This window comes from Octodon degus, unplaced genomic scaffold, assembly GCF_000260255.1.
Source record: "Octodon degus isolate 3935 unplaced genomic scaffold, OctDeg1.0 scaffold00087, whole genome shotgun sequence".
Classification (NCBI taxonomy): Eukaryota; Metazoa; Chordata; class Mammalia; order Rodentia; family Octodontidae; genus Octodon; species Octodon degus.
Genome location: NW_004524663.1, coordinates 3,071,156 through 3,084,941, shown reverse-complemented (window position 1 = coordinate 3,084,941; position 13,786 = coordinate 3,071,156). Strand labels below are relative to the sequence as shown.

The 13,786-nt window shown below is 36.8% G+C and overlaps 1 protein-coding gene across 2 annotated transcripts in view; it reads left to right on the top strand.

Annotated features, from left to right (window-relative positions):
- Positions 1 to 13,786, top strand: part of Smc5 (structural maintenance of chromosomes 5) — a 111,735-nt gene that overhangs the window by 39,394 nt on the left and 58,555 nt on the right. For both annotated transcript variants that reach the window (XM_023721918.1, XM_004637163.2), the window contains exon 9: positions 12,253 to 12,508. In XM_023721918.1, coding sequence (XP_023577686.1) covers positions 12,253 to 12,508 — 256 coding nt within the window. The remainder of the gene's footprint in view (positions 1 to 12,252; positions 12,509 to 13,786) is intronic.

Here is a 13,786-nt window from a genome sequence, read left to right as displayed (position 1 = left end):
AAAAAAAAAAAAAAAAAAAAAACTTTGCCAAAATACTTATTTTGAAAACACTTATTATCCCAGCATTCTTGACACACTTCTTACCCGTTTTTACTTTTGGTCTTTTGAAACAGGGTTCTAAAGTTTAGGTAGATCTTGAACACACTATGTTGCTGATGCTGGCCTTGAATTCACAGTGATCCTCCTTGCCTGAGCTTCCTCAGTGCTGGAATTGCAGTTGTGCACCACCACACCTGATTTTTTTTTTTTTTCTTCAAATTAAGTTTCTTGACAATTTAAACAGACATAATCATATTCATCGTAGGGAATTTGTACTTGTACATACATGTTACATCTTGATTCCTCTTCTTCCCCATCCCTCTCTTCCTTCAACCCCTTTTCCCTTCCTTATTTACAAGGCTTATTTCCACTGACCTCTCAATTCTTAAAAAGTTTTTATTACATTTTTTATTTAATACATAATGGTCACATTTATCATGCAGAGTTGGTACATGTATGTGACACATCTTAATTCTTTTTACTTTTTCTTTCTCTTTACTCTCCCCCATATTTTAGGCCCTTTCCCATAAATTTTATTTTTAATCATCACAGTCCCATCAGCCTAGTCTTTTCAATTATTTCTTCGTATAGATTGGATTTTGCAGTGACTCTGATTCTCTTTGACACCAGCTGAGTGACCTACAGTTCATTTCAGTTCAGTTAGTACAGACCTTCATTAGAATGCCTCAGTCCTATAAATCAACTTCACTTTAATGACAGCCACAAGCATGGTCTCCAGTTAACCACATTTCTGTCTTGAGCTGACTCCAAATTGAAAGGTTCCAGCAACTCTCTCTTTAGGTTTAACAGTATGCTAGATCAGCCTTAGACCTCAGGAAAGTGCTCTACTTACAGTTTGTCCTTAGGATGACAAGATAGCTTAGTGGACTAAGTGCCTGCTTAGGCAAGCGCAGGGACCGGGTTCGATCCCAGCGCCACATGCCACACCGGGCGCGCTGAGTGGCTACCAAGAGGGCGTGTGGTGGTGCACACCCTGTAATCCCAGTGCTGGGAGGCTGAAAACAGGAGGATCACTATGAGTCTGAGCTGCACAGTGAGATCCTGTGCAAAATACATTAAAAAAAAAAAAAGAAAAGAAAAGGAAAGTTGCTAGTTTACTTATAAACAACTCTGCAACAGCAAATGGAAGAGATTATAGGATAGGATATGGGATATGGAATGTTGCATAGCTTTTATTCCTTCTTTGGGCATATAGTTTTCCTTACATTCACTAACCCCAAAGGTCTCCAAACCTTGCTGCTTAGGAAATTTTGTCAAAGTTTCATGGTGAATAAATCATTAGCCTTTGGTAATTTCTTTGCTCTCTAGATCTTCTCTCCTCTCTTCTCTTTCACTCTTCTTTTTTTTTTGCAGGGGGGAGGACACGGGGGATATTTTTTAAACATGTTTTCACTGTGCCGTTCAGGCTGGCCTTGAACTCACTTTTGTAGCCCAGACTGGCCTTGAACTCACAGTTGTCCTCCTGCCTTAGCTTCCCAAATGCTGGGATTACAGGCATGTCCCACCCCACCTGGCTTCTCTCCTTTTGGGGTTAGCCAGTAGTTACTTCTTAAGGTGGTTATTTCCTTTGACAGCCAACCCTGTCTTGAAACTAGATGGGGAGTTTGCGAAGAGTCACTTCACTAACAAAAAGTTGGGAAAAGCAGCTCATTATTTTTCTATCATTTAGAAAATCCCAAAGATTTTACAGACTGTCAGAAACAAAGATCAGCTATATATTTTTTATTATACCCTAATGATTGCCCCGCATATCAAGTAGGAAATTAAAAAAATGTTACAGGAAATAAAGTACACTTATTTTTTTTAACCTGTATAATTACCTTTACTAGTGCTTTTGGTTTTGTTTTGCTGTCAGCTTACTGTCTAATGTCTTTCCATTTCAGCCTGAAAGATTTACCTTATAAGGCAAATCTGCTAGTGACAAATTCTCTGTCTTTATTTAAGTGGGAATATGTTAAATTCTTTTCTTTTTTGGTGATGCTGGGGATGAAATCCAGGGCCTTTGCATTTTATTAAGTTGCCTAGGCTAGTGTCAGACTTGGGGTCTATCTGGCTCAGCTTCCCAAAGAACTGGAATTACAGTTCTATGAGATCAGGCCTGACTTCCCCTTTGTTTTTTTTTTTTTTTTGTTTTGTTTTTTTTTTTGTTTTTTTTTTGGGGGGGGGTGTTTGCTTAGGTTTTTGTTTTTTAAATGTGTGCAGGATCTCACTATGCAGCTTGAACTCGTGGTGATCTTCCTCTGTAGATGTTTTCTGCCTCTGTAGTGCTGGGATTACAGGTGTGCAGGCACATCCGGACTCCATAGCTGGCTCAGCATACCCAAGGGTGGGGCTGGTGTGGCATGCCGTGCCAGGGATCGAACCCTGGCTGCTGCATTTACCTAAGCAGTCACTTAGTCTGCTGAGCTATCTTGCTGGCCCTCCCTTTTGTTTTTGAAGGGTAGTTTTACTGGATATAGAATTATCAGTTACCTTGTAGCACTTCGAATATTACCTCTTACTGTCTTCTGGCCTCAGTGGTTTCTGATGAGATTCAGCTATTAATCTTATCAAGGACCTAAATTTTCACATTGGAAGTTTTGTGTCTTTGATTTTCAACCAGCAACTGGTATTTTTAGATGAGAATGTATCTTCCTTATAATTTATTGAGATTTTTTACATGCAGAGGTTAATTTTTATCACACTTGAGAAATTTGGCTCCATTATTTCTTTAAATATTCTTCCTATATGTTTCTCTTAATGATTTCCCACCAGTCTCTCAGAGTCTACTTGTTTTTTCTTTTGCTCCTCAGACTAGGTAATCTCAATTGTTCTGTCTTTAAGCTTGTTTAACTTTTTATTCTGCATGTTCAGATCTGTTGAGCCCCCTCTGGCAAAACTTTTGTTTTAGTTACTATAATTTTCAATTTTAGAACTAAAATTCTAAAATTTTTAGGTGATTCTTTTTTATAGTTTCTGTGTCTTTATTTTTTTATTTTTTACTTATTTCATTTAACTTTTTTTTTTTTTTTTTTTTTTTTTTTTTTGGCAGAACTGGGGATTGATTGATTGCCAGGGAAGCGCTTATTCTACTGAGCCATCTCCCCGGCCCCCTGTGTGTCTTTATTGATATTTTGTAGTCAACAAGACATTGTTCTTTCTTTCCTTTATTTCTTTTGATATAGTCTCCTTTAATTAATTGAACATATCTTAAACAGAATTTTTAAGATTCTTAGTTTTATAAGGCTGTTTTACAATCTAGATCTAAAATATCTCCCAAAAGTCTCATGCATTAAAAAGTAATTGAATCATGGGAGCACTATAGTTATTGTTGGACTCATCCATTGATAACTTCAGTAGCTAAATATACTAATAGGAGATGGAAGCTGGTTGGAAGTGGGTCTGTGAAGGTATAATGTTGAGGGATATATTTTTCCAGGCTTTTCCCTTCTTGCTCTGCTTCTTGTGATCATAGATTGAGCACTTTTCCTCTGGAGTCAGCCAGACAGGGACCTTATTCTCCGAAAACCAAGCACCAAAATAGACCTCTCTTCAGTTGTGAATGTTGGATATTTTGTCCCAAGAGAAAATAACCAATATGGTGCATTGGTACAGGAGAAGTTGGATTGTGCTATGATTATCCCCAGTTTAGAAGCTTTTGGAATTAGTTTGTGGTAGCAGTTGGGAAAAGTTTGCTGATGCAGGTTAGAGAAACCTCAAGATGCTGTAAATAGAGCCTCATGGTGATTCTGGATAGAGCTCAGAAGACCAGAATATTGATAAAAATATGAAAAGTGAAGGCCAGGCTTAGAAATTTTCTGTTTGGAACAAGGGCTTCTTTGGCAGTAGGACTACAGGCCATGTGTTTAACATTTTGGCATGAAAAATGTCTACTTTTGCGTATTTCCTCAAAATTAGCAGGAAAATGGAAGTTAAGGATGGTGGAATAATAAATTTGGCAGAAGAAATTTCAAAACAGCCCAACATTCAGGTTGTGCTGTGGGCACAGTTAGCTAACTGTGCTTTTAGCCAGATTTGTAATGAAAATTGGGAGCAGAAGTTCAAAACACTGAGAATTTTTGCTCAAAATGAACTACATGTAAACTTAGGGTAAAAGCATGTATTATTGCTGGAGAGATTAGCAGCAGTGAAAAAGAAACAAAATACTTTGCATGAAGAGAATAGGAAAAATGCATTGAAGACATCTCAGGAAATGGTCAGGCATCATCCATCTAAAAATTTGTGTTGAGTCTGGGAGGATGCTTTGGATTTCGGCTTTTCAGCAGTTTTGGAACTATTAAGACTTAGGTTTCTCTTAGAGATGGATTAAATGTATTTTGCATAATGAGATGTGTGTGAACCTTTTGGGGGTTGGGGTAGAATGTTAGGATTTAATTCTAAAATGTCTCCCAAAACTCTCATGTTTGGAGGATTGATTGGATTATGGGGCCATTATACACATCAGTGACTTTATCTGTTGTTGAATGCAGTAGCTCACTGTGCTGTTAGGTGAAACTTGGATATATCCCTAAGTATGTGTATGTATTCTTGTCTCTGATTTCTTCTTGCTCTACTTTCTAACTGCCATGAGTGGAGGATCTTCTTCTACCATTCTTTTTCTGCCTTGGAGCCTGCAGGACATAGGCTGAATCTTCTGAAAACCATTAGCCAAAATAAACTTATCTTTACCTCCTTAAATAATGTGGGTGCTATTTTATCCCACTGATGGGAAAGTAACCTACATAGTCTACTTCTAGACATTCTTTTCCATGATTGTTGACTGATTTTTTTTTTTTTTCTTTGTGTGTGCTACTTTCTTGCTGATATAAATACCTTAAATTTTTTAACTGGACAATTTAAATAACAAAATTTTAGCAACTATAGACATGAGTTCTCCCCCTCTGAAAGCTTAATGTTACTGCTTTTTTCTTTTTCTTTTTTTTTTTTTTTTTTTTTTTTTTTTATGATGATGATCTTGTCATTGCTGTTTGTATAGTAACTTTCTCAATTCTGTAGAATTTTTTTGTTTGTTTGTTTTTGTCAGAACTGGGGGTTGAACTCATACCCTTGCCAGGGAAGCACTTATTCTACTGAGCCATCTCCCCAGCCCCAATTCTATAGAATTTGTGTTCTTTGTCATATGTAGCTGCTGATGTCACTGTAAACTTAGTGATCCTCAAATGATTTGATTGATCAGTGATTTCTATAAATACCTAAAACTGTTATTTCTCCTAGTCTTTGTGGAATATATCTGTTATATATCTGTTAGGTCTTATTCCAAGACACCTGGGCACTATTTTCAGTTTTCATTGAGATTTATTCATTTTTCAGATTATTGAAAAGTGATTAATTTCTGCTGCTAGTTTACAACTCTGTCCTGGCTTTGACCTCCTATCTGCAGTAACCTCAAAATGAAAATAAGTACAAGCTCAGGTATTTCTGGAGTATGCACACACATCTATTCACATATATAGACTTTTTTTGATCCCTGGGTATTTCTAAAAGCTTTAGTGAATGTATCATTTTCCTGTTTTTCTTTTATAAGATTTTTGTTTATTGTTTTCTGCAATTCATCTCCTCTTCCTTCTTCCTCCTCTTCTTCTCTCCTTACCTCTCCTCTCCTTCTTCTTCATGTCATGTTAAATAATTGCTGCTGGGCTTGGGAGATAGCTCAGTGGACAAGGACCCAAGTTCATTCCTCGGTACCACATGCTGTCCAGCACACTGCCGGGCTGGCCACTGAAACTTGGTGTGGTGGCCTGTGCTTGTAATCCCAGCACTTGGGAGACTGAAACAGAAGGATCACTATGAGACCAGACCCTATACCAAACAAACAAACAAACAAACAAACAAACAAACAAATGCTGCTGATTGTTTCTGACAAATGTGTCCAGGGAAAAGACCATTATAGGGAATAGCTGAATTGGGTCAAGCAAAGATAAACTCTGTTAAGATTTTCTAGGTAATCAGCTGTGACACTGTCTCATTCATATTTATTTCTCAAAAAAAATTTTTTAAAAAAACCTCACACTTAGAAAGATTTTCTAGGAAGCTGCCATACAGTACAGATGATGACAGTTCTCTTGAGTGAAGATTATCTCAAGTAAAAATTGTAGAGCTTACCTTTCCAGGGTTGCCAGGCTGCAATTTTTTTTCACTGTAGTTGTGGTGTTTTGGTTTTCAAGGCTACCACAGAAATAGGAAATAGGGATGGAGTCAAGCATGTTCCCCAAGATTCAAGCATTTGCCTTGATTGAACACTTCATGGATTGTAGCAGGCATTTTAGTTAAATTCTAGCATGCTATAAAAGTTAATTTTGATAGTTTTTGTCATTGTTCATTGATTTTTTTTTTATGAAAGATTTTTAAGAATTCTTGGGCTGCAGAGATGGCTCAGTGGTCTAAAGCACCTACTTAGAACAAGCTTGGCAAAGCATCAGGGACCGCGGTTCAATCCCCCAGCACCACATGCCAGCCAGCCCCGCCCCCTGGTGGGCTGAGCTGGCCACACACACACACCACACTCTCTCTCTCTCTCTCTCTCTCTCTCTCTCTCTCTCTCTCTCTCAAATAAATAAATAAATAAATAAATAAATAAAAAAAAAGAATTCTTTACTTTGCCATTTCTGATAAAATCCAGATCTTTTCTATGTCTATTAAAACTGTTGTTAGGATTTTAATTGCATTAAACCTTTAGGGAAAATTGGAATTTTTACTGTATTATGTCTTCCAGTCTAGGAACATTATATGTACATTTATTTAGATCTTTAATTTTCATAGTATTTTGTAGTTCTAACATATAAAACCTTTGGTTTTCATTAGTAAGCTGGCTGGCCAGCCTGCCTGATTCCCTCCATTTCTCTTCCCTCCCTTCTTCCTGGTAGATTCCTTGTGATTTCCTACATCATGTCATGTGCACATAGGAACAGGCTTGTTTTTTCCTTTCTGATTTCTGTATGCTAAATTCTCTTTGTTTACTGCACTGGCTAGAACTTCCAGTACTCTTGAATAAGAGGGGTAAATGTGTACACCCTGTCCTTATTTTTGATCTTAAAAGGAAAGCATTTACTTTTTCAGTCTATCTTGGCAGTAGAAGCTCTTGGTCAGATTTACAGAGTTCCAAAATACAATCTTAGGGTTCTGAAAATTCTTATACATGGTTGTTCAGTTTTATTAAGTATATTTCTATGTATAAATATGATTTTTCAGTTTTTTTCCTATAACCTGTTAATATAAGAGACTATGAGTGATGTTTTTTAAAGACCAAATTAGCCTTACATCTCTAGACCCCAGTTGGTTGTAGTCTGTAAGCATACTCTTTTTACATATTCTGTTTTTGCCAATATTCCATTAAAAAGGTTTTTATGTCTATATTTATGAAGGATATTGTTCTGTAGTTTTCTTTTTGTACTTTGTTTTTGCTGTTTAGATAATTAGGTTCATAAAAAAATTTAGGTGATCTATTTTATGAAAGATTATATGTATTGTTAATCTTAAGAAATTTTGTTATTGAAAATGTTCATATTGTAGCTTGTGTTTGTTTCTGTTGTTAAAGACAAAGTATTGCTGTATAGTTCAGGCTAGTTCACACTGGAGGTCCTCCTGCCTAAACCTTTTCCATGCTAGGATTATGCATGTATGTTACCATGGCCTGCTGGCATTTTTTAAATAGATATTTATTGTAAATAATTTGAGAAACACTATTTTGGAGTAGTCTTGAAGGAGTTAGTTTAACTATAGGGACTGTCCTTAGATGGTACAGGATAAAGTGGAGTGAATACAGTTGTAAGAAGGATGATGGGCTTGAAAACAGGAAAAGAGAATATTTTTATTTTAACCATTCTATTGATGGAGGCAAGGTCACTAGGGATCATGAGTTAATAGAGGGAAAATAACAATAAAATATCGAAAAAGGAGGATAAGAAAATAATTTAAATCAGAATGAGGCCACACAATGTGTTGCTGTTTCTGTGATACTAAGATTGAACTCAGGGGCTTCTACATGTCCAGCAAGTGCTTTCCCACTGAGCTATCTCCCAAGCCCTTTTTATTTTCTTTTGCAACAGGGATTTGCTTTGTTGTCCAGGGTGGCCTTGAACTTTTCTCAGCCTCTCATGTGGCTGGAATTATAGTAATATGCCTATGCTTGGCATGGGGTGTAGATTTTATTAAAGAAGTGTATTAGTAATAGTTTTGGTTGCCTATTTAAATTTTGTGGCTACAAATTTAAAGTGAGACCAGTTTTTAAGGTTTCTTCAGTTGATTAGGTCCATGTAGCCCATACTTAGATTGAGAAACTATAGAGTAATGATAAATCTTTTAGAGCTTTCAATAACCGCCTGCTGCAGCATGCATGCTGAAGGTTTGCCTCTAGTGATATATGGTTAAGTTTAACTAGGACTGGATACAAAGTATTCAGTTAGTATATAGTTATGTTAATAACCTACATTCCTGTAATCCCAGCACTTAAAGGCTGAGGCAAGAGAATTGCTATGAGTTGGAAGCCATTTTGGGCTATATGTAAGTTCAAAGCCAGCCTGAATTGCATAGCAAAACCCTGTCTTAAAAACAAAAAAAAAGGAAATGCAATTTTCAAAGATGGTGTTATTTTTGGTGATGAACATGATGATTGAAGTTTAAAAAATACAAAACACAGAGACCAAAGAGTTTTATTTTCTGTATTTAGGTTGGAGTCACATGATGACAGGCACAGTGATGGGTGAAGATATTGAATCAAGTGTCAAAGTCATCAGTGAATAAATAGTGAGAATTTAAAGGGAGATAGTTAACATAGTAAGTAACAAGGAAAATGGGTACCAAAGTCAGATCCTTGGCTTTCAGAGGTACTGAAGTGGGGCTCGGTTAAAGAATGAAAGAGTACAGTAACGGTGAGAATCTCCACCTCTGAGGTAGGTTACTTCTTGATAGGGCTCTAGTGAGATCTGTCTTTGAGAAATAAGTTTTCAGTTCAGAATAAAAAGGTACATTGAGAGAAATTGAAGATAAAACAGTGTAACCATAGCATCCTAGTGAAGATAGGCGACCTAAGAGGTGTAGATTAACTGTGATTGAGCTGAACATGAGTATTAATCTTTTTTTTTTTTTTTCTAATGTATTTTAGTACAGGGTCTCACAATGTAGATTGGACTTGTAGTGATTCTCCTGTTTTCAACCTCCCAAGTGCTGGGATTACAGGTGTGCGCCACCACACCAAGTCTCATTACTATCTCAGCGCGCCCTGGAGGTGGGGCAGGACTCGAACCCTGGCCACTGCACTTTGCCTAAGCAGGCACTTCAATTCGCTGAGCTATGTGGCCGGCCCTATGAGTATTAATCATGGTAGGACTAATGTGATTAGTCAGGATAGTTTCTTGGGTGAATGAATTAAGGGTTCATAAAACTAAGCTAGAAAAGTAGGGGACCATTACACTGCTTTTTAGGATTTTTTTAAGTCAAAGACCTTTTGGTAGGCTTTCTTTGCTAATCCAATGATTTTTTTTTTCTTTGAAATCAGATTTCATTAGTTTACCTTAGATACTTAATGATCACATTCATCATAGAGAATTTTTACCTGTATATGATATAATTTGTTTTTATTCCCATTGCCCTGCCCTCCTTTCAACTCTTCCTACCCTCCTTATTTACAGAAGTTTTGTTTCTATATTTTCCTCCTTTTTTCCTTTTTTTAAACTTTTCACTGCTTTCCTTTCTCTCTCTCTTCTCTTGTTCCCTTCCCCATTTGAATATTTTCTTCCTATTTCACAATTCCTGTTACACATTTTGGTCCTTATTTGTACTTTTGATTTCTCACACCAGAGAAACAATGCAATATTTATATGTGTGTATGATTTATTTCATTTAAGAGTATGTATCAAGGTGCATTCATTTTCCTAGAAATATCTCAAGAACATCCTTCTTTATGGAAGTTTACTACATTGTGTAAAAAAAAAAAACCAACCAGGCCAGTGAGATAGCTCAGCAGACTAAAGCGCTTACTTAGGCAAGCACAGGGACCATGGTTTGATCCCTGGCATCACATGCTGTGCCAGCCAGAGTCTGGGCATGGTGGAACATGACTATAATCCCAGCGCTGAGGAGGCTAAAAGCAGCAGGATCACCACGAGTCCTAGCTGCAAGTCTGAGCTGCATAGTGAGACCCTGCAACAACCAAATACATTAAAAACAAAGAAAAAAACACCACATCTTCTTCATCCGTTCACCCGTTGATGGGCACTTGAGATGTTTTCATGAATTAGCTATTATAAACTGTGCTGCTATAAACATAAGTATGCATATATCGCTCTTAGCCCAATAATTTTCAATAGCTTGGTGGTCTATTGTACTGGAAGCACAAGCTTATGTATGTTAAATCTCTTGTTCCCTTTTTATGGAGTTAGACTTTTTATGTGTTTGATCATTCTTACTTTCACATTTGTCTTCTGTGACATGCCCCTTTATTCTCCCAACTGCCTTAGACTGACTTCATGGGTTTCCTGGCTGATAACACTTATTATTTACTTCCTTCTCTCTGGTCCAATGACAGAGGAATACTTAGTTATTTTTAAATGCGTTATCTTTCATTTTGGTCTTTGGTATAGAAGAGGTGGTTTGAGCATGTGCTTGTTCATTATTTTGATACTGCCAAAGCTGAAGTTTTACAAAGGAAAAATTCACGCCATTTAAAATTCTTAAAAATAAGGAATAGAATAATAATACATATTCATATACCAAGGTGTTATGCAGGTGATTTTATTTTGCAAGAACATGGAAGGTAGTGAGAAACAGCTCTCAAATTATTAGTAGTGCCATTTAATATAATTAAATAATGTTCTATTAACGGTGGGAATTAAAATGTAGACGTTTAAGAACATTCAGATTAAAAGTGATTTTCCTTTGTTTGGTTTTTTTCTTTTTGTATTTTAGGGAAGGGTCTACGGGGTGTTCAGGGTCTCACTACTAGATCAGACTCGTAGTGATTCTCCTGTTTACAGCCTCGCAAGTACTGGGATTACAGGTGTGCACCACCATGCCCAGTCTCAGTCACCATCTCAGTGCGCCCTGGAGGCAGGGCCAGCACAGCAGGCCCCGGGATGGACCCTCCTGGCCCCTGACCCTGCTTGTAGGTGCTTTAATCTGCTGAGCTATTTGGCCGGCCCTTCATATTTTTGTGATGAATGTGTTATAACACTTATAATGTGGAAGAGGCAGGGGTAAATGTGATGTGCATATAAAGACAGCAAATAAATAGGTTACAGTAAAGTGTTAGCTTTATTTTAATAACAGAATTCTAGTTATGAAAGAATAGAATTATATCTCTGTGTGCCTCACATCTGTGTTGAAGTCTTAACTGGTTTTGATAAAAGTTCCACTAACATCAGATTACAGTCAGCATTTCTGGCTTTTAAAAAATGATTTATATTGATTGTAAGTTAACATTTTAATTATAAAGATTGATGATTAAATCTCACAATATTAACTTGAAATGTTTCTTGAAAAAAATATTTTGTCCAAGCGCATACTATAGTTTAAAATTAAAACGACTTAGATTTCTTTTTTTTAAAAAAATGTATTTAGGGGGCAGGGCCAGCACAGCACACTAGGGATCGAACCCTGGTCCTTGTGTCTGCACTTTAATCTGCTGAACTATCTGGCTAGCCCTAAATTTCTATTTTTTTTTCCCATAATTTTATTGAGAAACAAATAACAATGAGACGGTTTCAAACCAAATTGGTAGGACATAGATTTCTATTTATTAAAACTATTACATCATATGACTTTGATTTCAATCGTATGGTGTGTAGTATGTGTTACCTCTGTTTAGAACTTGTTTGGCTTTATAATTTATGTAATGAGCCTTATGGACTTCTCTAGGTACTGTATTTAGAATGTTTTAGTGAAAAAATGTAGTTAACAGGTAGTCTAATAGAATTGGTTCTCTGCTAGTCTAATTGTAGCCCATTACCTTTTCATGAGAAAAACACTCATGATCTTTGCATATTTGCTGTATGTTATTTATGTATGTATGTATGTATGTATGTATGTATCAAATGCCATAGTGCTGATTATCACACCCAGGGCCTCATGCATGCTAGGCAAGTGCTCTACTACTGAGCTATATCCCCCAACCCCAGGCATCTTACTACTTACTATGAATGCCTTGTAAACCAGTAGAAAAGAAATGATTGAAGTACTAACCTACTTTTACTTTAATAGATTGAGGAACTTCAGCAAGCTTTAACAGTAAAACAAAACGAAGAGCATGACCGACAGAAGAGAATAAGTAATACTCGTAAAATGATAGAGGATTTGCAAAATGAACTAAGGACTACAGAAAACTGTGAGAATCTTCAGCCTCAGATTGATGCTATTACAAATGACCTGAGACGAGTTCAAGATGAAAAGGCACTATGTGAAGGCGAGATAATTGACAAACGAAGGGAGAGGGAGACTCTGGAGAAAGAGAAAAAGAGTAAGCTTTTCATGTTGAAGAGCTGTTCATAAAATAGACATGATATATGTTGGTTAGCTTTCTTCTTCCCCTAATATTCACTGCTTTAAATGGTTCAAGTCTCCTTGCTGAGGAAGCTTAATTCACTTCTTCCAGTGTTGTGCTTTGATTACCTACAGCTGTTAAGTAACATGATTTACCACTAGCCAGTCATTGTCTTATGTCCAATTGTAGCATTTAAGTGTCTAAAAATGCTTACCTTTATTTTCTTTAGAGACACTCATAGATCGAATTTAAACTAGCCTAGTCTTGATAACTATTAGCTTTGTTTTTTGAAATCTAATTTCATATTTATTTTATCAGAGGAAATTTGTGTCCTTGTAGTTAGAAAGAACTAGAAGAGAGAGGTAGTATAACCCCTTTCCGACCTCCAGACCTACTGTCAAAAGTAATGACTTTTTTTTTTTTTTGGCGGAACTGGGGATTGAAAGTAATGACTTTGAATTCTTTTTTTAAAAATGTATTTACTACAGGATATATGGATCTCACTACACAGATTGCCTTCCTGTTTTTCAGCCTCCCAAGTGCGTGCCACCACGCCCATTCTCAGTCATTGGCTCAGCATGGCCTGGGAGGGACCTGCATGGCAGGACCAGGATTGAACCCCGGCCCCTGCATCTGCCTAAGCAGGCGCTTTAATCTGCAGAGCTATCTGGCCAGTCCTGCTTTTAATTCTTTTAGCAGATGTTTTATAAATAGTCTGTCTCCTTCCTTCCTTCCTTTCTTCCTTCCTTCCTTCCTTCCTTTGTTCCTGAGACAAGGTATCACTGTAGTGCAGGCTCGCAGTGAATTCACTTATTTCACTGTTGTTTGATTAATCAACTTTAGATATCACTTTGAATATTTATTCCAAATGTTGATTGTAGCTTACATTACCTACCTCCCTGTTATTGTAATCTGTCAAATTATTTTCTTAATAATGCTGATTTTCATTATAAGTGGTGTATCTTTTTGTGTCATTTAACAACTGTCAATACTGAGTATATACTCTGTAAGAAACTTTACTACAGTACTCTCATTCTCATATTCATATTATCTGTAGTTTGGCTTTTATATTTTCAGAGCTAAAAAAATCTATATTTGAGAACCATGATTGTTTGATGTGCACTGTGGGTCAGCTGTGTTTATGACAGGGCTGTAGTGCATGTCTTGCTGCCAGGTGGCACTGAACTACTGGTAGTGTGTACATGACTGTGCCATTGGGCAGCATAGGGCGGTCAGGTAGGCAGTACAAGCCTC